Source organism: Dreissena polymorpha, chromosome 8 (assembly GCF_020536995.1).
Source record: "Dreissena polymorpha isolate Duluth1 chromosome 8, UMN_Dpol_1.0, whole genome shotgun sequence".
Classification (NCBI taxonomy): Eukaryota; Metazoa; Mollusca; class Bivalvia; order Myida; family Dreissenidae; genus Dreissena; species Dreissena polymorpha.
In genome coordinates this window covers 7,548,209-7,574,752 of record NC_068362.1, presented here as the reverse complement: position 1 = coordinate 7,574,752, position 26,544 = coordinate 7,548,209, and the positions used below count along the sequence as shown (strand labels likewise).

General features: G+C 33.9%; 2 protein-coding genes across 9 annotated transcripts; both read right to left on the bottom strand.

Annotated features, from left to right (window-relative positions):
- Positions 1-3,296: 3,296 nt before the first annotated feature.
- Positions 3,297-11,648, bottom strand: LOC127842341 (NF-kappa-B inhibitor alpha-like). Of its 8 annotated transcripts, none has more exons than XM_052371798.1 (5): positions 11,611-11,628; positions 11,423-11,528; positions 10,629-10,742; positions 5,831-6,998; positions 3,297-4,296 (listed from the first exon to the last, which is right to left on the bottom strand). In XM_052371798.1, the coding sequence occupies exon 4, from the start codon at positions 6,950-6,952 to the stop codon at positions 5,849-5,851; it is 1,104 nt and encodes a 367-aa protein (XP_052227758.1). In that variant the 5' UTR covers positions 6,953-6,998; positions 10,629-10,742; positions 11,423-11,528; positions 11,611-11,628; the 3' UTR covers positions 3,297-4,296; positions 5,831-5,848. The 8 variants fall into 8 exon arrangements, with proteins under 8 accessions (XP_052227758.1, XP_052227757.1, XP_052227760.1 ...); XM_052371797.1 differs by having other exon boundaries at positions 10,637-10,742; XM_052371800.1 differs by lacking the exon at positions 11,423-11,528 and having other exon boundaries at positions 10,637-10,742; positions 11,611-11,648.
- Positions 11,649-14,743: 3,095 nt separating this feature from the next.
- Positions 14,744-21,941, bottom strand: LOC127842339 (NF-kappa-B inhibitor alpha-like). Its single transcript, XM_052371795.1, has 2 exons — positions 20,156-21,941; positions 14,744-19,811 (listed from the first exon to the last, which is right to left on the bottom strand). The coding sequence occupies exon 1, from the start codon at positions 21,321-21,323 to the stop codon at positions 20,175-20,177; it is 1,149 nt and encodes a 382-aa protein (XP_052227755.1). The 5' UTR covers positions 21,324-21,941; the 3' UTR covers positions 14,744-19,811; positions 20,156-20,174.
- Positions 21,942-26,544: the final 4,603 nt, after the last annotated feature.

Sequence of the window (26,544 nt, the reverse complement as noted above, 5' to 3'; positions counted from 1 at the left end):
TTAAAAAAAATCCCATTGGAAAAAAAATCCCATGGGAAAAAAAATCCCATGGGACAAAAAAATCCCATGGGATTTTTTTATTATTTTAAAACACGATATAACGCGTTGAAATCGCGAGAAATGCTCATCATTTGTTAAAAGGTAGTGTTTCTGAAGGTTACATGAATAAATCTCTAAAAATCAGAAAAAAATCCCATGGGATTTTTTTTTCCCATAAAAAAATGGGATTTTTTTTCTATCAAAGTAAATTGAACGAAAATAAGCACAAATGCTTTAACAATGCTTAAAATCGATAACTAAGCACAAACGAACGTGTTTTATGTTTTTGAAAATCCCATGGGATTTTTTCTCCCATAAAAAAAGCTGGAGAAAAATCCCATGGGAGAAACCAAAATTCCCATGGGATAATGAAAAATCCCATGGGATATTACAAAAATCCCATGGGAACCCCAACTTTGCAAATAAAGTTCATAGTGAAGAAAACGCATTTAACAAGCAAAAATAACCAATTATTAATCACAAGTTAGACTTTTATCTTATACTTTATCACAAATAAGCAAACCTTCAAGAAAAAGGGTACTTAAGTTTGCGAAATTTCGGTTTCGCAAAGTTTTTCCGGTGGCCGTTTAATATTCTACGAAACTTATCTGTTGAATATTTGTGACAACAGGCATTAGCCGTCGGTGACCGCTTCTTGTTCATGTTTCCGTGCATGGGTGTTCTTGAGGAATGAAATTAGTAAAGTAATCGGTCGACATTGGTCTGAACACGTTAATAAAAAATTGAACTGTTTATGAAATACATCTTTAATTGTAAATATTATTTTGAGACTAAAAATTCAGATCAATCGTTACATAATACATTGTTACAGCATTGAATGAGTTTCAAATATTCAGTTCCCTTGTTCGGGCCTCAAACGACTGTACGGTACAGTTTTCTATTTTAAGTATGTCTGTGACCTATATGTAGGAAGCAATCATTATGGTATAAAGTTTAATCTCTATTGATTATGTGTAATAATGTATTATTCAATCGTAAGATATCGGCAACATTGCAAGAAAAACTTATGCGCTAAAGACTTTGCAAACATATTTCAATAACTTGAGATATCTGCAAAAATAAAGTTCTTAACGGCGTGTTTTCATTCTGTCCAGCCCGTGTGTAATCATATGTGAATCCCATTGATCCTGCGCCCTGAATAATGTGTCCCGTATTCCAAACGAGCAAGTTTACGCCGTCCGACGCGTAATTCTGAAAACCTAGGGATCTGAAAACCTAGGTTCTCAGCGAACCTAGGTTCTCAGAGAACCTAGGTTTTTAGAAAACCTAGGTTTTCAGAGAACATAGGTTCTCAGAGAACCTAGGTTCTCATGAGAAACCTAGGTTCTCATGAGAACCTAGGTTCTATGAGAACCTTGGTTCTCATAATGAGAACCTAGGTTCTCAAGAGAACCTAGGTTCTCTGAAAACCTAGGTTCTCAGAGAACCTAGGTTCTCAGAGAACCTATGGTTCCCAAATGAAAACCACGGATATGGCAAGCAGTTAGACGCATAATCCCAAGAAACTAGGTTTCTCATGAGAACCTAGGTTCTCATTCTGAGAACCTAGGTTCTCATGAAAACCTAGGTTTTCAAATGAGAACCTAGGTTCTCATGAGAACCTATGTTTTCAAATAAGAACCTAGGTTCTCATGAAAACCTAGGTTCTCATTTGAAAACTTGGGTTCTTGACGTCATGTGCAATCTTCAAGCGAGAACCTAGGTTCTCATTTTGAGAACCTAGGTTCTCATTTTGAGAACCTAGGTTCTCATGAGAAACCTAGTTTCTTGGGATTATGCGTCGAACCGCTTGCCATAAGTACTCTACCATTCTCATCACATTTTGATAACTAGGACAGTGTAAAAGATAACATATTGAATACCAACCGAATATAAAGGAGGCGAAAACATAAATTGAACGCACACCTGCAAAACGAAACCCTTTCAAATGCATTAACAAAAACAAAACATCCAAAATTATTAAAACTGCAACATGAGTTAAATAAAAAATAATGAAAACACTTTCAAATAAACCTAATAAATACCCTAATTGAAAAAGTTTTGGGATGAAATGCACCTAATCAACTCACTATTTTCCAATACACAATTGATCAATTAAAAGAATAGTTAAATGCATATTAACAAACAATTTATTGTTGTTGGTGGTGGTGGTGGTGACGTTTAACATTAACCTTCCTTAGAGTTTGTTTCTTTCATGTATCATTATTCGACTAAACTCGTTTGATTAAAAAAATATGTAAATATAAAAAGAACACATACAGTTTTAAGAGTTTCATCTATTATCTGAAAAATAAAATCAACATTTAAACCGAAATCGTCCTTACAAAAAAACACAAATATGAACAACAGTTAAACAATTTGATAGTTTCTTATAAAAACAACTTGATACATTAAAGTATCTAATAATGCAAAACTATAATACAAAAATAGTTCCTCACATCAACTAACAAAATGTTTTAATTAATTGGTGTATTTATACAATCATTTCACAGCATCACAGCTGATATTATGTTATTGTATTGTCTAATCTACCCTATTTAATTTACAACTCTTATATGTACATGTGTAACATTCTTTGAATAACAACATGTTAATCAGAATGTTATTTCAAATTGTGACTTTTCGTATTGCAATTAAGATTTTGAAACATGCGTCGACACGTGTATGGTATCATGATATATGATTTGTGTTACATGTACTTGATCAATTATGAAAGAATTTATCATGTAATTTGAGATCGTATAAATCGGTTAAATATCGAACAAAATCAAGTAATTTTTTTATATGTTACGGTTTGTTTGTTCGGTATAATACCGCCTTAGTTGACATAAACGCCATCGGGTTCAAATTATATTGTATTACCCTAACATGTTCATATAGTTCCACCTGGTCTAAAACTAGTCACAGTACATTTATCTTAACCCATTTATGCCTAGCGTCCTGAAAAAAAGGACATTGCAAACATCGTATACCCAGATGAGACGCCGCATAATGCGGCGTCTCATCTGGGTCTGCGCTGTTTGCGAAAATGAATTTCTAAATATAGAAATAAATATACTTGACACCCCTAATTTTGGAAATAAATTGATCCAATTTAGAAGGATGGGAGAGTCCACTGGGCATAAATGGGTTAATGTGTGGTATAGACCAGGCAATACCATGCAGATGGCTTACACTAGACCGGAAAAAAACGCATTACACAAACGTGTACATGTAGTGAATAACAAGACTATGCATTTATAAAAATATTCGGTTATTGGTTAAATATTCAAATTCTTATTATATATATTTTATAATAACAACAAATGCCTTTTTCTTGATAACAATACTATATACAGTATACAACTTGACCCGTTTCCAATACATATGGGCCGCGCTCTGTGAAAAGGGGGTTTAATGCATGTGCGTAAAGTGTCGTGCCAGATCCCAGATAACCCTGTGCAAAAACTTGATTTTTGCGAAAAAGAAACTTTCTTACGACGAAAAATATCATAAAAGCGGAAAGAGTCTGCACTGATTAGCCTGTGCGAACTACACAGGCTAATCTGAGACGACACTTAACGCATATGCTTTAAACCCCTTTTTCACAGAGCGCGGTCTATCTACATACTCTTAGCTGTATATTTTTTTATCCTCAAACTCAATATGAAGCGCAGATTCCATCCGGAAAACTACTTAATTTGCAAAATTGTAAATCTTCAGCAATCGCATTTACAAACGCAATCCAACATACCTAAATTAGGACAGGTACAAACTGAAAACAAAAACACGCTAATTATAAAGATTGAAAAGTTTCCTACGCAGGTATAGTTTGTCAACAATCTTCAACCATATATCATGATCGCAAACTACCATGTCGTGGGTTGTAGATCCTTTCTCACTTTTGACGTGTATAATGTTTATTGTCCACGATATTCGGAACAAATGTCAACATTTATGGAATTTCCTTTCCCTTTCCAATGTTCGAGACAACCACTCTTAATGTTTAGTGATTTTAATGTATAATGTTTCGCATATGTCTTCTTTTGCATTTTATTTAATGGGCCATATAATGCAAACAGTTAAATAATCACATACAATCTAAAGAAGAAATGAATACGCATATTGTGTTCTGATACATCGTCGAAGGTATTTCAACAATATTGTATCATTATCAAGTCCATGTAGCTAGCAATATCATCCAGAGGTGTAAACAAGTGTGTACCGAGTCTTAATGTTTGATATCATGCTTTTTATCTGAAACAAAACACAAACGAAAAGCAAATTAAGAATTGCGAAAGAAAATACATCGATATATTGTCATACTAGTAAATGGGAAACAAAACTAAAAACGTTTCAACTTCAATCGTTTCTATAAAGTAATGACAAGTTCTTCAAACGTTTCTATATGAGCCGTGCTATGTTAACCCTTTGCATGCTGGGTAATTTATCTTCAGCTAAAATGTCGTCTGCTGAATTTCTAAAATTAGCATTTTCTTCGATTTTTTTCAAAGAATACTATCAGAATAGCAAACAGTTTGGATCCTGATGAGACGCCACATTCTCGGCGTCTCATCAGGATCCAAACTGTTTGCAAAAGAACGTGGCGTCTCATCAGGATCCAAACTGTTTGTAAAGACCTTCAAAATTCGGTTCCCGCACTGAAAGGGTTAAAATGGGGGTTTAATGCATGTACGTTAAGTACCGTCCCAGATTAGGCTGTGGAGTCCGCACAGGCTAATCAGAGACGACACTTTCTGCTTTTATGATAGTTTCGTTTAAAGAAAGTCTCTGCTTAGCAAAATCAAGTTTAGGCGGAAAGTGTCGCCCCTGATTAGTCAGTGCGGACTGCATAGGCTAATCTGGGACGACACTTTACGCACAGGCATAAAACCCCATTTCCACAGAGCCCATATAAATGTATTCATTTTAATGTTCAGTGTTACACGAGTACACATTTAAACGTCACTGTTATAAATCATTTCACCTTAAATACATTTTATATCGATTGTCACGAATATGCTATAAAATATATGCATTTTAAATATATTTCAAATTAAACCATTCTTATAAAAACAGACTTGAATGTAAATGATTCAACTTCTTAAAAAATGTTTGATCAATGTTAACCGAAATTACATAATTATTGTTTATCCTATCTTTCGTGTAATGAGCAGTGTAAACACATGTTATAACCTATATCATACACTGCAATGTACAAAAAGGACACGTCAATTACAAAATAATGCAGTATATACATAAATTTCACACTCGCGTTAAGTTAAAAATAGTGTCATTTTACCTAAACCTATTGTCACATTGCATGTACCACGTGTATTAACTGTGACAAAACACTTGGCTCTGATCCAAAACGCGAAATGCGTGGCAAGTCCAGTACTGTTTTCAAAGTTGTTATCATTGATTGCAAACGATAAAGAGTCAAGACATAAAAACCAAATTGCATATCAAAAATATTAAAATGGATTGCATTTTAGAATACTGCCCTTATTTGAGCTGTTGACTCGTAAATAATTGAGTGGTTGTCTTTAATAACAACTCTAGGTCTTGGTTCTATATCAGATCAAAATTAGCAATCATAAAATATATTAAGATCGAATAAAACAGACCACATCTTATCGTTGTTTAAAAATTAAAAAAGCAGTAATGCAAAACTATAACGTATACTCTTTGAACTGCGTTGTCAAGTCGCGTTCTTGTATTTACCAACGGACATAAAGTACGTGTAATTTGAAAATATTTTACGTACACATTGTTAGCTATTTATGCCTACCAAAACATTTTGAAACTCCTAGTTTGTTTCGTCACCACTATCATCGTCGTCGGAATCATCATATGGGTTCCGTCTTTCTGAAGCCGGGTACAATGGTTCGAGGATTGCAACGACATCTGTATTTCCTCTACCGTGAGCTAGCTTCAACGGCGTTTCACCAGCGTACGTCCGCGCATCCAATTGGAGTCCCCCATTGTTTTCCAGGTACTGAAGCAGGAACCTTATCATTTCGGTATTTCCAGTTTCCACCGCAAAATGTAAAGCAGTACGGCCACTTTTCCTATCAGCGGCGTTGATGTCTGCCCCTCGGTCTAACAGAACCTTTGCTAGTTCCGCGTTTTTGTTGTTAACAACGATGTGAAGGCAATTTTGCCCTTCACTGTCATGGGTACGTAGCATTTGATTGGGTCGTTTGTGTTGCGAATCAAGCAAAGCCTTCAGACACGGGACATTTTCTTTTGAACAGGCTATATGAACAGGAGATCTCAGCTTCGAATCTAGTATATTTGGGTCTGCATTGCATTTAAGCAGCAACTTGACATTTTCGGGATTATTTGTCAGCACAGCAAGATTCAGAGGTGTCTGTCGCAGGTAGTTCTGGTGATTGATATACTGAGCTGGTATCTCACCCATGTCCACAAACGTGACACCGTCAATTATGGCTTTGTGTAGTGGGGTGTCGCCATTTTCGTCTATTTCCTCTTCTTGCGATTCCTCGGAACTCAGACTCTCGGTATAATAGGCGACTGAGCCAGAACTTGACTGTGGCTGTCCATTTTCTTCATCAGAAGCTGATGTTGCATTGATTTGGTGATCAGCCGTTGGGTCATCAGGAACTACACATGGTTCTGTCACTGTTTTGTCGTGTGATGCAGTATAGGGCGTTCGACTTTGTGTGCTCAGTTCAATATGACCATTGTCCGAAAGAAATGTAGATGGTATAAACATACTGCTTGAAAACCCATCAGTGTAAATCGAATCAAGTTGATTTTCTATAATCTCATTTGCTTGCTTTGGATCTGCCACTGGCGTGTTCATGTCCTCTGTGTTGCTATTTGCGATATTGTTATTGTTCTCAAACAACACAGAAGGAAGAGAATTAAAGGGGTCTTGATTATCCATTTTCTCTTTTGAAGATGATCAGCAGTTTGTCTTGTTATAAGTCCGGCTGGTTAGAAACACATAAATATCATATACATTATCTAAAATATCCAGACATATTCTACACAAATTAATTATTTTATATATTATAGCGTTAAATTATAGTTTTATCAATTTGTTTATGGAAATTCCAACTTTCGATTTAAAGCATTACAATTTATATTGGTAATGAATGTCTTTATTCTATGACACACTTATATAAATATGGAATGATCAGACTATTACCGGATAAATAAATGTACATTATAAAGTCCGATGTGTCCATTTTTTTCACGTTTAAAAGAGTTAATATAGATTTCGAACTTTAATTTTCAATTCATAATACACTTAAGCAAGCATTATTTTTAGATATAACGTTATCGTTTATATTTTAGCTCACAGAGCACTAATTCGTTCGATGTCGGGTGTGCGATTTATATGCGGTGAATATTGTGCATCGTCACTTTTAAGCTCGTTACCACTCAAAAGGCGACATTTTTCATCAACTTAAATTTGAAAAAAATTGTAACGACTGTGTTCATGAATTAAGCTTTTTTATTGGAAAAACATGTGTATTGAATGTAAGATTGGAGTAGCTGCACCCCTTTGACTGTAGTGTTATTTGTGATAGTTACATTTACTTTTGTCTATCATGTGTGCGTAGTCTACCATATGTGCGTAATTCTTATTTGAGTTTCGATTTATGTAAAGCCTACTTTCAAAGAAGGTGGCATATAGTAGTCGCGCTGTCCGTCTGTCCATCTGTACGTCTGGTTAAATATTCCTATCTCAGCAATTACTTTGCCATATAGGTTCGAAATAACTTTAAACACATTCCCACCATATGAGGACATTTTGTCGAGTGTAACACCCGTCTCCCTACCTCAAAGATCAAGGTCACACCTGTCTCAACTATAACTGCTCAATGTATTACGGAAAATTAAGGAATTTGAAAACAAAAATGTAATCCCTCATAAGACGATAAGTCGCGTTTAAAACGCTTAAAAGGTCAATATCATCCTCTAAATATCCAATTTGTCCAATTAAATAATATGTTTGCGTCATTACATTAAAGGTCAAGGCTACATTTGAAGTCAAATATCACATTTGGCCATATACAGATTATGTTTGACGCTCGCGGAATTTCGAGACAAAACTTGATTGCGGGGGCATCCAAGCTCTATGCATATGGCGGCTAATATCGCTCCCCTGAGTTCACGGAAACCAACTGCTGAGATTTGAGCAGATAGATGGCAGGAACTAAGTAAGAAAACGAAAGTTTAGTTGTAAATTAATAAGACATTAGACAAATAAAATGAGATATACTCTCAAAAATCATCTTACGAACTGGTCAATATGTGTTCAGAGAATACCTATCGTTATAATATGCATTTTCGCGATATTTGCAAAGGAAACCCTGGTATTCGCTAAGATCATTGTTATGTTTAAAGATTGGAGACTATAATCGCATGTGCGTGTTCAACTCGACTAAACACTAGCGAAAGAAATTGCATATTATGTTATTATTAAGCTAAGAATTCTCTTTCAGGTACGGTATACTTATAGGGTTATTAAGTGAAAAATGTTGACTTTATTTTTTACTTAAAGGGGGAGGGGCTATGTCATAAGAAATGGGCCCAAACGGACAAGTTTGTAAAAAAAATATCTAAATTTGTCAAAATAATAATTGCAAATAATAACAAATACAGCTTATGATATATTAGGCGACATGTAAGTAAAAAGTGTATGTATTCTGATATAAACAATAATTGTATACTTTCGGACTTCTTTGTTCGGTTATTTTTATGTTTAAACATGTTTACGTAAAATCGTGAACATTCTATATATTCAAAGGTTGAATTGATGATTTTGTTTTCAGAAAAGTAGATTTTTCGTTATTTATTGAATATTTTTCATTCATATTGATGTTTTCACTAATTAATAGCCACAAGCTAACCACCTGTGATTCTCGGAACCAGTCAAATTTCTGCGCGGAGGTGGCCTCTTATTTTCTTTGCATAATTTAAAGTTTATGCATGGTGAACAGTTCAAAATTGAATTTTATTTGATATACTACTAAAATGCTGACAGTGCCCTTTATTTCAAAGATCTTTCTACAAGTTTTAGTTCCGATTGAATATTAATCTAAGATAAAATCTGCTTGTATGATCACTACATTCCTAACATAAATGACACAGGCCAATCAGGGACGACACTTTTCGCTAAAAAGAGATTTCCTTTAAACGAAAAATACGGTAAATGAGGAAAATGTAGTCGCTGATAAACCTGTCCGGATTGCACAAGCTTATCTGGGGCGACACTCCAAGCACATGCATTTAGCCGCGTTTTTTTCCAGAACGTGGCTCGTTATATGTGTCTTGTTCTGTGAAAGCTGGTCATAATGCATGTGCGTAAAGTGTTGTCCCAGATTAGTTTGTGCAGTCCGCTCAGGCTAATCAGGGACGACACTTTCCGCCTTAACTTGATTTTCGGTAAGGAGGGACTTCCTTGAAACTAAAAATACCATTAAAGCGGAAAGTGTCGTCCCTGATTAGCCTGTGCGGACTGCACAGGCTAATCAGGTTCGACACTTTACGCACATGAATTAAGCCCAGTTTTCTCAGAACAAGACACATATATCTACAGAAAACCGTTATAAAAAGAGCGTGGCTTGAAGGGAATAAGATTAAACACCTCATTAAATAAAGATCATTTTTTCAAAAATAGTTTTTGATGAAAATATTGGCAACAATAGAAGGCTTATTTAAACCTATCATTTTTAAACATAAAATAAACACGTAGCTAGCCATAGCAATATAAAGATAAATGGTGGCGCAACATCAACATAATTTAACCATAGCAACCTTCACAGAGACGGACGACACTGCTAATGCAATTGTTAACACAAATGTCGTCAACATGTCAACGTACTTGAAGCTGATTGTATCTTAGATTTTGCAAACGCTTTGTATTCGTCGTGTCCTTGTTTTCGATGGTCCCAATTTAAAATGCCGAACCTACATTTTTTTGCGTTTCTCGATTTTGATACTGTGCAAAGCGGGAAAACAATGCGCATATACCCCCAGATTAACGAACTAGTCAACCAATCGCTTAAAAAAGTCATGTTAATTTTATTTCACAATACACATATGGGCTGTGCTTTGTGAAAAGGGGGTTTAATGCATTTGCGTAAAGTAAAGATCCAGATTAGCCTGTGCAGTCCGCAGGGGCTTATCAGTGACGACACTTTCCATAATTCTTTTTTTAAAGCATTAATAGTAATAAGGAACTGTTCCTTTATCTTTTTTCGAATAAAGAATAATGAACTATGCATGGGGAAAAAACTTACTCTATATTGAATAAATTTGTTTTAGCATATAAAGATTTAACGATCACCGTGGCAAATATTTTGTAACAGGTTAAGCTTCACTCAAATATATAGAAAAAGCAAACACAGAAATAAAACCATGTACAACTTATACCAATAATTATCAAACAACTCTTACAAGAACATGATTGATTATGTTTCGAAAATATAGAAAAGGCCAACAGAGAAACAAAAGCGTATACAAATTATACCAATATCAAACGACTCTAACCAACATTTTAGAAGTATACCTGTAACATTAACTTATAACAAAATCGAAAAATGTCATACAGTCTTACGCTAAAAGTAGGACGGCAGTATGCATATTTGATTTTCGTCTGGTTTTCCCTTGAAGTTAGATCCTCTTTACAATATCTGAATAATAATCTATCCCGTGGTATAAACCTGGAAAAAAACGTTTCATTCAGATGCAAACTATAAAAATAATAAAACGCTCTTTATTCTGTAATATTTATGCCTTACCCTGTTTGCCTTCAAATACTACTATATATACTACTAAAAACTTCCGTCGTATCAATAACCGAAACAGGAAGAAAATGATGTGCTTGCTATATGAGTTTATGAGTTTATTTCAACATTCATTAGGCTTTAAGCCATTGAGTACACACATTTTACAAGAAAGTATATATACAGATGGTCAATGACGTACAAAGAAGTCTTAATACAAACAATTTGAATACACTTAATACGTTTTTGTATCTTTATATTACATAGATAAATAAATGTAAGTACATGGAGAGAAACTATTGATAACATAAGTCAGCTCTCAATTTAAAAGCTTTAAAAACAAAAAAACATAGATTTCGTACAGTTTTTTCAATGTTAGTCTGTAAAAGGTCAATTAACTTGATCATGTTTGTGTACTCCAGTAATATTAATTTATATACTTCTTACGTAAATACATAAACATTGGACATTCAAGTAAAAACTGAAATTCGTCCTCGAAAACGTTATGTACCGAGTTTGCATTTTCTGTATTGAAACGGTATTTTTTTCAAGCTTGTGCCATCTCCCTGCAAGTAACCTGTAAAATTAACTTATAACAAAATGTAATACAGTCTTACGCTAAAAGTAGGACGGCAGTATGCATATTTGATTTTCGTATTGTTTTCCATTGAAGTTAGATCCTCTTAACAATGTCTGAATAATAATCTTTCCCGTGGTATAAACCTGAAAAAAAAAACAACGTTTTCTTCAGATGCAAACTATAAATTATAAAACGCTCTTTATTATGTTAAATATTAAACCTTACCCTGTTTGCCTTAAATAATAACTCCCGGCGTTTACATAAATCGAAACTAAAACAGGAAGAAAATTATGTGCTAAATTTATGTGATAACACACCTTAAAGGGGCCTTTTCACAGATTTTGCCATGAATACTTAAATTTAACCAAAGTAATATAAGTTCACTTATTTAATTGCTAAAAAATGTTTAATTTGGTGAGTAATATTTTATGTGCACAATTTATAAATATGTTAATAGTATTAGACCGCTTCTTTCAAATTAACCATGCCATGAAAAAAAAATACGAAAAAAAGATAAATATGACAATATACGACTGGAAAAAAAGGAGAAATAAATCCACATACCTTTTGTTTCACTTGGGAGTTTAAGTTCGCAAAAAATACGTTTTGATTATTAAATTAATGTAAAGGTGTGCGCTTGTTTCACTCCCTTATTTTATTTGGTTCGGTCCTGGTTATTTTAGGCGGAATGCTCATCACTTCTTTTGTTTTTGTTTTTGTTTTTTTATCGAGTGCACCGGGATTGTCTCCCATATGGCCTTCGCCCCCAAAAGGCTCATCACTTCTCGTCTGCGATTTCTTTTTAAAGAGCGTGATGTTCCTGTAAGAAACCTTCGTACATGCGCACTCAGCATTTCCAATACTATCGAAACGATAATACGCCATGCGTGGTATGCCATTCATAAATTAACTTGTTCAATTTATAGATCGCTGTGACGTCTTAACGCACTTAAACTAAATGGCCCATTCCCCAAGCGGAGATCACAAAGTTTGTATTGTAACAGGCGCATGTGATTTCTCAAAGAGACACCCACTTTATAGTTTAAATTGCTTACCCGCTTTAGATTAAATGTAAATAATGTACTTATTAATAGCATTCATCTACTGACGTAATAGTATCTTTAGTAAATGAAGGCTATTTTGAAGATACATTATAGTATTTTTATTGCAAGTTATTTATGGGTAAAGTGTATGGACTTTAAAAAGGCGGGAACTTGCAAAACTTATTCAGTTTTTTTATTTATAAAGTTGGAAAGCTTCAACGTGCTGAGTAAAAGGCGAGATTATCAAAACATGATTGCTATTCGAATGCTGGGCAGATGGTTCAAAGTACACCCACCCTTCGCTTGTGTGATATTGTGTTGCAATATAACAGACGATGAAACTCCATCAGGAGAGAAATTCTTGTTCTAATCAAATGCTTTCCATAAAATACCAGTAATAAAAGCATAATATTAGTGAATGTAACTTTCGAAAATTTGGAAGAAAAAATAATGAAGAGATGGAGCTTAAACTTCGACGTCTGCATTTGATTGCAGTGCTGATTTTTATATACATTTTAGGGGTTTGTCAATGTAAAATATAACGTTTGTATTCATAGGTACACGATGTGTTATAAATGATAATAAGGGATGTGTTATAACATGTCGTTTCAGCGAATTTATAAGTTCCAGTTCTGGAATCGAGTAAAATTGTAAAAATATAACACTTAACTACTTCTATGTTGTCATTTAAATCTTGAAATACAAACCACAGTTGGTAAGCGTGATGCTATGATATATTAATTAGTGAAAACATCATTTTGAATGATAAATAATCAAATTATAACGAAACATCTATTTTTCTGTACAGTTGATGAAGTTATGGCTGTTTAAAGCGATGCATCCCGTTTTAGGGTGATTTTGAGTTGAATACCTTGTAATAAATTTATTTGATAGTGATTTTTTTTCTTCAGAAAAATTGATTGTTCGTTATAATTTGATTATTTACCATTCACAATGATGTTTTCACTAATTAATATCATAGCCACACGCTAACCACCTGTGATATTTACTATCATAAATTCCTACGGCTCCTGAGTCATGTTCAAACCCACGTGGCCTTTTATTTTTTCTGACTTTGTTCAAAATTGTTCCTATCAACTACTTCGTTTTGTATTATAATATATATTGATTAAAAGAATGCATATGTTGCAGTTAAGTGAATTTATGTAAAAGATAACATACATTGCTGTAGGAATCCAATTTTCCTTACTACATTGTATAGCCTTAGTAAGTCAATTCAAGGATTGACATTAGTTTACGTTCCCTTATTGTCTTATTCACAACGTGCGCATGCGTATGGAGTTTCTTCCAGTGCAATTCAGACGTCACGGTTTACCTACTACAAATGATATTCCAACCCGGCCTCCTTAATGTGTCTTTGGGACATTTTTTTCGGCGTAGCTGTTTAACGTCACTTTTGACCTTAGATGACCTTCATTCATGATAGGTCCGAACTGAATAAACCCGACTTGTGCATTGGCTAATAATACAAAAATCCCCGTAAACATTGGTAGTCTGGTTCCCAGACTAAAACAATGGATGCATATCATTTGAACTGAAATATGAATATATTGTAAATTACATGTAAATTACAATAAATTAAAAACTGTCATGATACAAAACATCCTCTAAACATTACATCGAAACGTTTCTCCTTAGTTTACGAAGCAGTATAGCATTAATCACATGTCTCTACAATTAAACGAATCAAAAACTAGGCTAGATTGCACTTTGCGGGTACGCAGTTGTTTACCACTATCGACAAAGCGGGGGTTTGGGGGCGGTAGCCCGCGATGCTAAGGAAATATATAGGTGTTGGAAATATATCTGTCTTTGATTTATTACAATCCATATTTGCGTTTATTAGTGTAAATATATTTCTTTGTACTTTGTTTTGTTGATTTTTTTAATAAAAAGTTCTGTTTTTCTGCAAAAAATTCATATCACTATGATGCTTGCAATATTGAGTCTTTTATGTTTACATTCTACTAACATCTGTACACATTAAAACACAATATCTTTTATTTCATTCCAACATTATGTTCATAGTTTTTCAGTGGCGAATATGTTTTCTTTTCCTATTGAAACTAATCTATAACTCGTTCAATTATGAAAACCTAGAGTGCGTTTCACTAAGCTGCGTACGCAAATAATTTCCGTAAATATTTGCGTACGCAAATCTTGTTCTCAAAAACGCGTTTCACTAAACAGCGTAAATTAACGCAGTGCGTAAATTATGTCGTAAATTTACGCCAGATATGTACTTCTAGTCATTACAATACTTATTGACAAAAATACACAAAAATTTTCACCTCTTCTTGTTCTTCATTTTTATTTGTTAATACATTAAACTATATTATCTTATTATCACTCACTACCTTCATTAAATAACATGGTCGCTTCATTCCATCTCCTTTCACTGGTCGCAAACATTACAACATCAATGCCGTATATCTTTTTAAAGATATTTCTTGTTTTAATTATAAAACAAATAGTTAAGTGAGAGCTCATAAAAACGAAACATGCGTTAAAGGGATCTTTTCACGGTTTGGTAAATTGACAAAATTGAAAAAAAATTGTTTCAAATTCGCAAATTTTCGGTTTAGTTATGATATTTGTGAGGAAACAGTATTACTGAACATTTGCCATGGTCTAATATAGCCATTATATGCATCTTTTGACGATTTAAAAACCTAAAAATTATAAAGCGTTGCAACGCGAAACGATTGAATAATTTGGAGAGTTCTGTTGTTGTCGTTTAAATTTGTGAAACTACGAAGATTGCTTATATAACGTTAAAAATACGCATGTTACGTATGCTTGGCAGGATAGCTCAGTTGGCTAATGCATTTTTACTTCAGGATTCCGGGGGTCACTGGTTCGAGCCCTGCTGCGGGCTACTTTTTTTCCTTTTTTAAATTTTATTTTTGTTTTTTTTACTGGAGCTTTTAAAATTTAATGTTTACATTTATCAATATAAAGCATTTAATGACAAACTTCAAAACATGCCAAAATCTGTGAAAAGGCCCCTTTAAGGAGACGTTCAATAAAGCATAATTAACATATTATATTTTTTTAATGAAATAATAGTGCCGTATTTATGCCACTTTCAGACAAAAGCTTCAGTCCCAACTTAGATTTTTCTTAAGATCTTTGATAAAGAAGGAGTATATTAACCTCAATAGATCCATTTTGAGATTAAGTGGTATACTGACATAAACAAACACATTGAATAGACTGAATACTATGCCAACGTACACATTTTATGGCACAATGTTGGTTATAATTTCAAAGAAATGCCCAATTAAATTTAAAATATATATCTTCAAATACATAACTTTTAAAAGATTGCATATATTGCTGACAACTAAGTGTTGACTGCTTCCATGTTTACAAATCAATGATTAAACTGTCCTATCTGTTTTCGATAAAATGTTCTTATTTGATATTGAATTATCATAAAGTCATTAAATAAATCAGAAAAAAAGTGCTAACATAAAATGTTGGAATACTAAAATCAAAACATTATTTTAAACATGTGTCTCATGCGCCACAATGCGTCATATGGTCCTTGTGTTATTAACCCATTTATGCCTAGTGGACTCTCCCATCTTTCTAAATTAGATCAATTTATTTCCAAAGTTAGGGATGTATTGTATATGTTTTTATATTTAGAATGTTTCTTACAGAAATTCCTTTAATCATACAGCGAATACCCTGAGCTGCGGCGTCTCATCTGGGTCTACGCTGTTTGCCAAGGCTTTTTTTCTAGACGCTAGGCATAAATGGGTTAAATAGTGAGCACGCGATAATACATTAAACTAACTTAAACGTATAAAAAGTAATATTATTACATGACAATAATAATAGATTACGTAACGTAAGAATTTCTTAAATTCCTAAGTAAATATCCATTGCATCGGTATCCAAGGAAACCTGGTATCTCATACCGTGAAATCGGTCCACCACGCCTATTTACACTACTGTATACATGTACGAATCAGTTACATATTACTCATTTTCGTAAGTTTCGGTTAAACTTGTCTTCGATCGATTTTACAAAGTTGTATCGCGATATGAATTTCGTAAACAAGGCTTTGGCAATGTTGCACTGAATCGAGGAATGTGTATCGCTTCATAGTAAACCCATATCCATTAAATCCTCAGTATTAAGACTCAAGACTTTTCATTTGAACTGTCTTCAGACGTTTTACTTTTGATGTAAAACAACTTTTGCAATAACATGCTGTCTAAATAAATTAAAGATTATGCAAAATCATGCAATAACTGGCATTTCATTAAACAAGTCAAATGACTGCAGTTAACGTATTTTTGAGTTATTTTAGTAGTGCTGACGGATGGACGGACGGGCGATTACCGTAAGTTTTATAATAATGATAACTTGTTGCCGACGAATTGTAACACCTGAAGGAGAGTATTTACAAAACATAAATATAAATATCTAAACAATATATTTCTTCTGTAATCTTTCTCTAGAGATATATGTATTGCTGTCGTATTCCTAAATCATGAAAACTGCATAAAATATTCGTTTCTGGACTGTAGAAATAACGCACGAAATTATAATACAAAAAGAAAAATGTACCTCATCAAATACAATAAATAATAAAGATATCAATCAAGATTAATCAATTAAAATATTACGTACATGTTAACATTAAAATTTTAAATCAAACTGTAAATGAATTCTCACATACAATATGTTTGTTTTCATATGTTCTAAAATCGCAGGCATGCTGTAACCCAATATGTGTGCAACGTGCACATAAATAACATCAAATATGTATGCAACGTGCATATAAATGACATCAAATATGTATGCAACGTGCACATAAATTACATCAAATATGTATACAACGTGCACATAAATAACATCAAATATGTATGCAACGTCCACATAAATAACATTAAATATGTATACAACTTGCACATAAATAACATCAAATATGTATGAAACGTTCACATAAATAACATCAAATATGTATGCAACGTGCACATAAATAACATCAAACATGTATGCAACGTCTACATAAACAACATCAAATATGTATGCAACGTCCACATAAATAACATTAAATATGTATGCAATGTCCACATAAATAACATTAAATATGTATGCACGTGCACATAAATAAAAACAAATATGTATGCACGTGCACATAAATTAAAACAAATATATATGCACCTTGCACATAAAATACATTAAATATTCATGCAACTTGCACATACTTAACATCAAAATCGTTTACACGTACATATAAATAATATTATCAACGATAATAATGCACGTTTGTACAGATACAGTTTGTTTTTAGTGTGCACAACAGTGTTTTTTCAGTTTTGGTGGAAAGGGGTCGGGTCCCCTGAGGGGGGGGGGAATTCGAGCTTAAAAGCCAAAAAGGGGGAAAAGAGGGAAATCTCAATGCATTACAAGTAACAGTACAACTTAAATCAAGTTTTAACACTATAATTCACCATACATAGAGAGAAAAACATTATTCCAACTCTTTTTCATGTTTTGTTCATGTTCAACATCAACTTTCTTGGCTTTTCTGTGAATTATCTTAATGTGGTATTGATTAAAATTGAATTACACTTACGAGAGGGGAATTTTTCAAATATTTGGGGGGGAAATATATACTCTAGAGATGGGAGAATGGGGCCGAATAACGCCAAATTTTTCATCCAAAAAAAACACTGCACAGGATTGATTTACATGGTTGTTTGTATAAGCTTTAGAAAACAATTAAACAAGTACAATGTAATAAACAATTTAAGAAAGACCTTTGCGCACTTATTTCAACTTTTAGAAGAGTTTGATGTTAAATTCAAGTTAAAAAAAGAAGAAAAAAATACTATTCAAGTCATACATATAAAATAAATTTAAAACTGTTATGGAATTTTAAAATTCATGCTGTAAGTATTGTAAAACAAAACAACATTATCACTGTAACTTACTACCGTTCTATCTATACATGCTACATGTCCATTAATATTGTCCATTAGGAAAATATGTTATAAGTTTCGATTGTTTAACAAGAGTATTTGTTCATGTTGTGATGTGATTTAATGAGCGTCTTTTTATTGAAAACAAAATAATCTATCATAAATAACTGATTGATGTTATACGTCCCGTTAAGTTTAAACCCATGTACCGAACGTAAACGAATACATATATCTATTTTAAAGTAGATTGCTTAAATAGAGTATACGCAGACCGCAGTTGAAACTCTATTATCATGCATGGTTTAGTTGAACCCTTACAGTGCTGGAACCGAATTTTGAATGCCTTTGCAAACAGTTTGGATCCAGATGAGACGCCACAGAACGTGGCGTCTCATCTGGATCCAAACTGTTTGCTATTCTGATAGTATTCTTTGAAAAAAATCGAAGAAAATGCTAATTTTAGAAATTCAGCAGACGACATTTTTGCAGGCGACAAATTTCCCAGCATGCAAAGGGTTAAAATCATAGCACTCCAGCATTGGTGAAGCCCTGTGCTAACCATGTTAAAACATTTGAAAGATGTCGTCACATATACAATGTTCCAAAAACCATAATACACACACAATATTTCATTAAGCCCATCCATCCAGTCTTGAGCAGTCCTTTCTTTCAAACATTTAGTTCGTCGTAATACAATAATTCTTATAAAAAGTGTTTGCCATTGTGATATTTCCTTTAATATTTCCCAATTGAATTTAACTTGGAAAGACAAAATAATGAAAGGGATCTGTATAACTTTAGATATCAAACAATTGGAGCAGTTTATTTTAAAAGACTTTACTTAATTTATTTTTAAACACAATATTTGCCTTTTGTACATAGTTTTGCTAGTAGTTTAATATCCTAAAATTTCACTTTAAATAACAGTCTGAAATGTTTACATGCTCGTTTGCTATTCACAACAAACTGCACACTGAGTTCCGAGTGGAAACAATTTATGAATAAACAAAAACAAACCAATTCGGTTGCAAAAACAATTGCAATGTACCTGCTAACCCTGGGATAAATATATTGTGTAACCATTTACCGTCATTTCTTAAGTATATTGTTCGGCAATACATACTCTGAGATCAATCTACCCATCGTTCATTTAATAACAGTTGAATCGAACAAGCACCATTGATTGCCAACTTAAATGTTTAACCTATCACAACACACATTAATAAAAACAAGTATATATGGCACATGAGTTTGAACACTTGTGCCATATGTCAACTTGCAAGATAACTACGCACGTTATACCACATTATTACGGTACATCATGCTGATCTGATGCTTAATCTCATTAGCGTCTAGAACCACAGTAGCCAGCCATTTGTCTCAATATCTGATAACGTTACACAGCATGCCCATAATCTGAAAAACAACAAGAACTATCTTTGAGTATATTTCAATTAGTATGCCAATTGAAAAGGAAATTGACTCTTATTTTAGGGGCATACTTGTTCTAGTTAGCGCACACGCCAGTGTAAAAAAAAACACTCTGACGAAAACTGATAATAATAATAATGTTATCAGTAAAGCACGAAACCACAACTAGAACACACTTGATAAATCTCACTATTGACACATAACCAATAATATTTACATACATATAATTTATGTAAGAGATTAAACTGCATACTTATTTAAGTTAAAAATATTTCAGTCAAATCAGCTGCAAAGGACATGAATCACTTTAAAGCAAAGTACATTAATACCTCTGATTGTCATCCTCTTTTAATCGTCTGCATCTAGCATGGTAAGATTTTCGTCGGCTGGGTAAAAAGGCCTCAAAAGTGCGATGACCTCTGACATTGATTTTGGCCTCCCGATTGCCAGCTGTAACGCAGTATAACCTGAAAAGGTAAGCGCATCCAGTTCGAGCCCTTCGTTTGCCAAAAGCAAACTAACCATTCGAATATCCCCGGCCTCTGCAGCAAAGTGTAGAACGGTTCGGCCACTCCTCCTTTCAGGAGCGTTAATGTCTGCCCCGTGGTCTAAAAGAATATGCACTAGCTCACATTTACGGTTCAGAACAGCAGTATGAAGACACGTTTGGCCTTGGTTGTCGTAAAAACTTACACAACGCGTTGGTTCATTATCATCTGCTTCAAGAAGAGCGTTAAGACTCGCTCTGTCGCCTTTCAAACATGCAATGTGTGCAGGTGTGCGTAGTTGACTGTCTTGAAGTGTCGTCTGCGCTCCCAACCCTAATAGACAACGCACGATATCAGTCCGTCCTGTATGCACGGCCAGATGTAGGGGCGTCTGTCTGTACTTGTCGTTTTGATGATTCAATACATCATGATCAGGGAATCTTTTCAGAATCGTGTTTATTATGCAATATATTTGTTCTATTGTAAATAAACATATTATTGCCAAATGCAGCGGCGTATCACCTTCTGCATCGATGCATGTATAGGTAAAATCATCAATGATATGTTTCTCTATATCACCAGTGCGTTCAGCATTGAGTGTCTCGGTGCCGTGTTCAATTGCTTGTTCATGTAAGCAGATATCACTTAATCTCTGTGCGATTTCTTTTGTTTCTTGAACATTCTCTTTCTGGCCGTGTGGTTCTTTATCTTTGCAACTTTCTACTTCAACAAGTTGAAATTGCTCGTGCATATGTTTCCCGCGTTCATCCCTAACGGCAACGCCATTTGTGTGTTGGTTCGGTTGGTTTAGTTCTTTATCTTGGCAACTTCCGATTTCCGCGAGTGTTGCTTGTTTGTATAAATGTTCCCCGCATTCATCACTAACAGCAACGCCAACTTTTGAATACAGTTGTGAAGCCGGCAAGGTGCGACACAAGTCAATCTTTGAAGGGCATTCGTCTGGTTCAACATTTGAATCTAAATCCGTGTGTCTGTCTGCCATGTTCATTACCAACTGATACTCACTTGTGTAACTAACTAAGCTATTGACACACAATATTTTATGTTTTTTTCAACAAAAATCTACGTCATGTTTGACATGGTTAACATTAGTGAAATATCTTTGTTAATTCATCAAAGTCGTACTATGTTTAGTCGTGTCTTGGCCAAGCGAGAACTGGTATTTCCATCGTACTATGTTTCGTCGTGTCTTGACCAAGCACGAACTGGTATTTCCAACAAACTTTCTTTTTTATAGCAAACAAATACGGTTTAGTAATAGTAATTGTCTCTGGAAATTCCAGTTAACACATTCCATTGAAAACAAACGATTTCGACGTTTAATTTAGTAAACACAGTTTAATATGGTTGTTGAAATGTTCTTCACACGAACTCGCCGTATAAGTTAAATAATGTCAGTGAACTTTCGTTATTCGTACAACAATACAGGAAGTATTTACATGTATTCATTAAGTAATTAATAACCGTATACTAACGTATGTTTGTGTAATATATTTATTATATAATCCTTCACTTGTCAACAAAAAAAGTCTAAATTAACGGTTGTTTCGATTGACGAAAAATTTATTTGAATAAATTTCCTTTTTTAACCTCACATGATATTTAGTTCACGCAGAAACAAAAAAAAATACACACAATCTATTTATAATTAAGTAAAGGGACATTACTACGGTTTGTAAGTCAATATACGAAACGACGGTTACTCCCTCTTGCATTTTACATTTGAAAGTTAAATAAAACAGCCTATCAAACTCCTTGTACTTCTCAACGCGCCGCCGTCCGATTTCCACGTTGTATCCAAACTGTGTCACCATAATACGAATCTCCACAAGATCGGACTTTCGACCTGACTCTGAAAACAAACTAACATGATCAGATTTAGAAATAAATATATTAATTTATTAAAAAAGTATTTGTATATTGACCTAAGGTGTGGTAATTAATTGACGGGTCTGTATTTAAAATCTGTTTTATTCTAAGATTCGACTAGCTGTTAAATTGTATATCAATATACATGGGACCCAATATATATAGAGAATATTATGTGAGTTTTGGATAAAGATCAAGTTTATCATGCGAGGCTTAGAACCGATGTAGCGCGAGGCTTGCCGAGCGCTAACATGGTTCGTGCCGAGCATGATAAACTTGATCTTTATTCTTAACTCACATAATATTCTATTTATCCTATTATTTTGGGGTCGTTTATCGTTCAAAAAGAGTAGAAATACTTTAAAATTCAAAGAAACAGCGCTGGTTTTCCAAGTTGACTCCGAAGTGTTTGTTTACTTCAACGCCAATTGGCAATGCGTATGGAATATATAACACACTTAGGAACTGTGTTGTTCATTAACTGTTTTGATATGATGGTACTTGTGTTGCCCCTAAGTGATTTTGGCAAAACGTTTGGAGGTTTTCGTGCCTAACTAACGCTAAATTGGTCATTGTCGGCTCAGGTACTACTTTATACTATTATAGTAAAACGGATACTCTTTTAAGCACCGGTTATTTTGCACTATACTGAAGAGTACCCGGGGACCGGGGAACTTGTAAGTAGTATCCGGGCCGTCAAACACGAAACGTGGCTATCTCATTTAGTCGCTGTTGGCTCAGGTACTACTTAAAAGTACCCCGGGTACTCTTTTGAATACTACAAATATATCCCGGTTACGGAAAATACCTGAGCCGACAATGACCAATCGGTCTCTACTGATTTAAGTGTAAACCCGATCGTAACAGTTTTGGAAATCTAACATTCATTTGCGATTATAACTTGACAGCGGCGAACTAACGTAAAACATTCTTGGGTAGGTTATAAACCAAAAAAAAAATTGTTTATCTTTTATTTGATGTTTAATTACTTACACGAAAAACGCGCATCAACTGATGAGTGATAAACCAGATCTTTTTATAAATGTTTTAAGATGACAATTTGGGAAACACACACCAAATCAGCAGTGTGTTAAGGATTTTACTTTATAAATTTCCTTATCCCAATACAGTAATGAACAGGATACCGCATATGACTGCACGATACAAGATGCAATTAACTTTGCCTTTATCCTAAATATTGTTTTTTAATCTATCACATTTGTACTGAGCTTAAATAAGTGTGAATAGTGCATAGCCCTCGTAAATCGCGATATGACGATCGTGAAACATGTGTTCATTGTAAACATTTATAAATGGTGGATGACGTGATTTTATTCAATGGTGAATGCATGCAGTAACGATAATATTAACACTCTTTCAGTTTGGAAGAATATATAAATTATGTAAACATATTGTTTAATTGAGCTTGTTATTAACCTTTCCTACACTGGATCACGAAAAGCAATCTTGGTCATGCACATTAAGTTAAAGCTACATGTCCACAGATTTGTGACTTTTTGGAAAATGGCATTAAATGTACTTTCAGAAACTATAATATTTGGAATAATCTGCAACAGTATTCATATACAGAACACAAATTCAACAATGCTTCTTGCCTTCATCGCAATTTGAACCTGCGAAAGCTTTAGAATGAACAACGTATATTACACGATATTTAAGGCATGTACATACTAATGTCCAAATTCTCGATCGCACGCATTAAATATCTTTCGGTCGATGACAGGTAGTATTAAAAGTTGATTTTTACTTGAAACCATGACAATGTTTAAAATTGTCAATCGACAATATACAAATAAGTGACGGAAGATAATGCGTGTAAATAACGGATATACCCCAATTATTACCGGGTGACATATCACGCCTCTAAACTCTACATTTACAGTACCTAAATCAATACATAGGCAAGTTAATGTCACACGTACACATCTTTAATATGCGTTTAAAGGTTGTTTTTTTTACATAATTTTGTCACAAGTTACAAACCATAAATTAAACAAAATGAATAAACTTCATTGTTTAAAGGGGTGATATAAAAATAAACAATAAATGAAGAAATACAATAGTAATACCTCTTATTCGAGCAGATGCTTTCAATATGGGTAGTAAGAAGACCGGTGTCGATTAAAAAAACACAAAGACAAACAATTATGAACATGAAAGCAATATAGCATATTTTTACCGAAGGGATCAAATTGTTTGAATGATATAAGATATGTACAATGCACGTGATATTTCATTATACTAATTGTCTTAGTCCTTACTCGCTGATTTTTTGGGAGATGTGTTTGATACATATTTAAAGAAACATCATGTGGCATGTAAACCATGTATACAGTTCCGTCTACGTTAAACAGATTGAAAAAGCAAATAAAGCATAAATATTTGTACATTTGCTTGGTATCCTATCTGTGGCCTTACAATAAAAAGTAGAAAATTGTTTTCGATCATCAAAATTGTGCTTTTTATGAAACTGCTGCTATCCGAAAAAGAGCCTCAAATAAAGAGATGTACAACTTTACGTCGATACATTTCAAAACGTGTGAGCGTGGTAAGCGCCTCTGACAGTTGATATTGATTTTCAAAGTTTGAACGCAATCAGGGCAATATCTTAAAGATATAATTTGGTATCTTCATAATGCTTCTGACGAATAGAACAACGATTAAAGGAGGTCAACACCTCTCAAATCATTTCATAAAAAAATATTGCGATGTATCACCTTTATAAACTGCATATGTCACTGAATAGGAATTAATTATGTATTTTACGCTCAATTAAAAGTGTCCGAAAGATATAACAAGTAAATATTTATCACGTACGAGTTTATAAATTGTACGTTATAGGTATATACAAAATGTAATGAACGTGTCAGAACTTTAATTTTAGTTTGAAGTATCTACAGTGTCTATAAATGGTTGTCCGATACTGGACGCAATGGGTACGTCATCCAATCTGTACCATGGGCTATACTGTCAACATGGACTACTTGTTTAGGCGACGACTCTCCAAATACCAATGGATATTACATTTTTGTAATTAACATCTTTTAATGATGAAATGATACGGTTTATTGAAGGGAAATGCGTTGTTACTTTAGAGAATAAACATCTCTTGTTTTTTCTTCGGCAAAATGTTTGAATATTCGCATTTCCAGTGAATGAATGAGACTGAATAATGTGTATGACTTGTTGTTTTTGTACGGATTTGTGTGACTAGTTTTGCAGTTTCCAAGTGTAAGTTAGATATAGATGTCATAACCAAGAAATACAGATATCCCAGTGCATAAACCAAACATACTTTCAGTAAGGTACATCGAAACCAAAACCACAAATAATTCAACATGATATTAGCCCACCTCGTCCATTTTAATATTGAATATTCCGATGAATAGATTGGATAATTAACAGTCACGTCCAAATGTTTATGAATACATGAATATTGCATAAACGTTAAAAGATACATACCTAGATTCACGTTAAATTATCACTGCATTTATGGGCAAGGTATAAGTGTGCAATTATACGCAAGTGTATTGTACAAGGACAATATTCCATAGATGCACACTTCTGACTCGATTGTTCTTGATTAAGAGCGAAATGGGGTGGACACGGTTTTGTTTTGGCACACTATACATCACTACGTTAATTGGGCCAAAACGCTGATAGCGATACAAATGAACTAAAGTCAAACAAGTGTGGGTGGATTTTGCTGTTTTATAATTACTCATTGTATGTATCGTTTTAAACACAATAAATCCAATGAAATAACGTTCCATTTGACTGTGTACATGTGAATTTTATGTTGTTCATGTACAGTAATAATATTACTCCAGACACTGTTTCCATATAGTTGTTCGTGGTACTATTAGCTACTGTTAGGTGCATAAGATTAAACTGTTAAGCAAGTATGCTATAACAAGTATGTTGTAACCAATATGAAAACGGAAAAATTGATATAACCCCAGAGGGAATGCTTGAATGGAAAGCATTATTAATATGAGTCGTGTTCTGAGAAAACTGGGCTTAATGCTTGTGCGTAAAGTGTCGTCCCAGATTAGCCTGTGCGGTCCTCACAGGTTAATCAGGGACGACACTTTCCTCTTTTATGGTATTTTTAATTTCAAGGAAGTCCCTCTTTACCGAAAATCAAGTTTAGGCGGAAAGTGTCGTCCCTGATTAGCCTGTGCGGTCTGCACAGGCTTATCTGGGGTGACACTTTACGCACATGCAATAAGCCCAGTTACGCACATGCATTAAGCCCAGTTTTCTCAGAACAAGGCTCATATCTTTAACCTATGTATGTTATGTGTAGGTTTAAGAAA

What these genes read in the sequence shown, in the direction of transcription:
- LOC127842341 (XM_052371800.1), bottom strand. Translation starts at nt 6,952, where the DNA reads ATGGATAATCAAGACCCCTTTAATTCTCTTCCTTCTGTGTTGTTTGAG.
- LOC127842339 (XM_052371795.1), bottom strand. Translation starts at nt 21,323, where the DNA reads ATGAACATGGCAGACAGACACACGGATTTAGATTCAAATGTTGAACCA.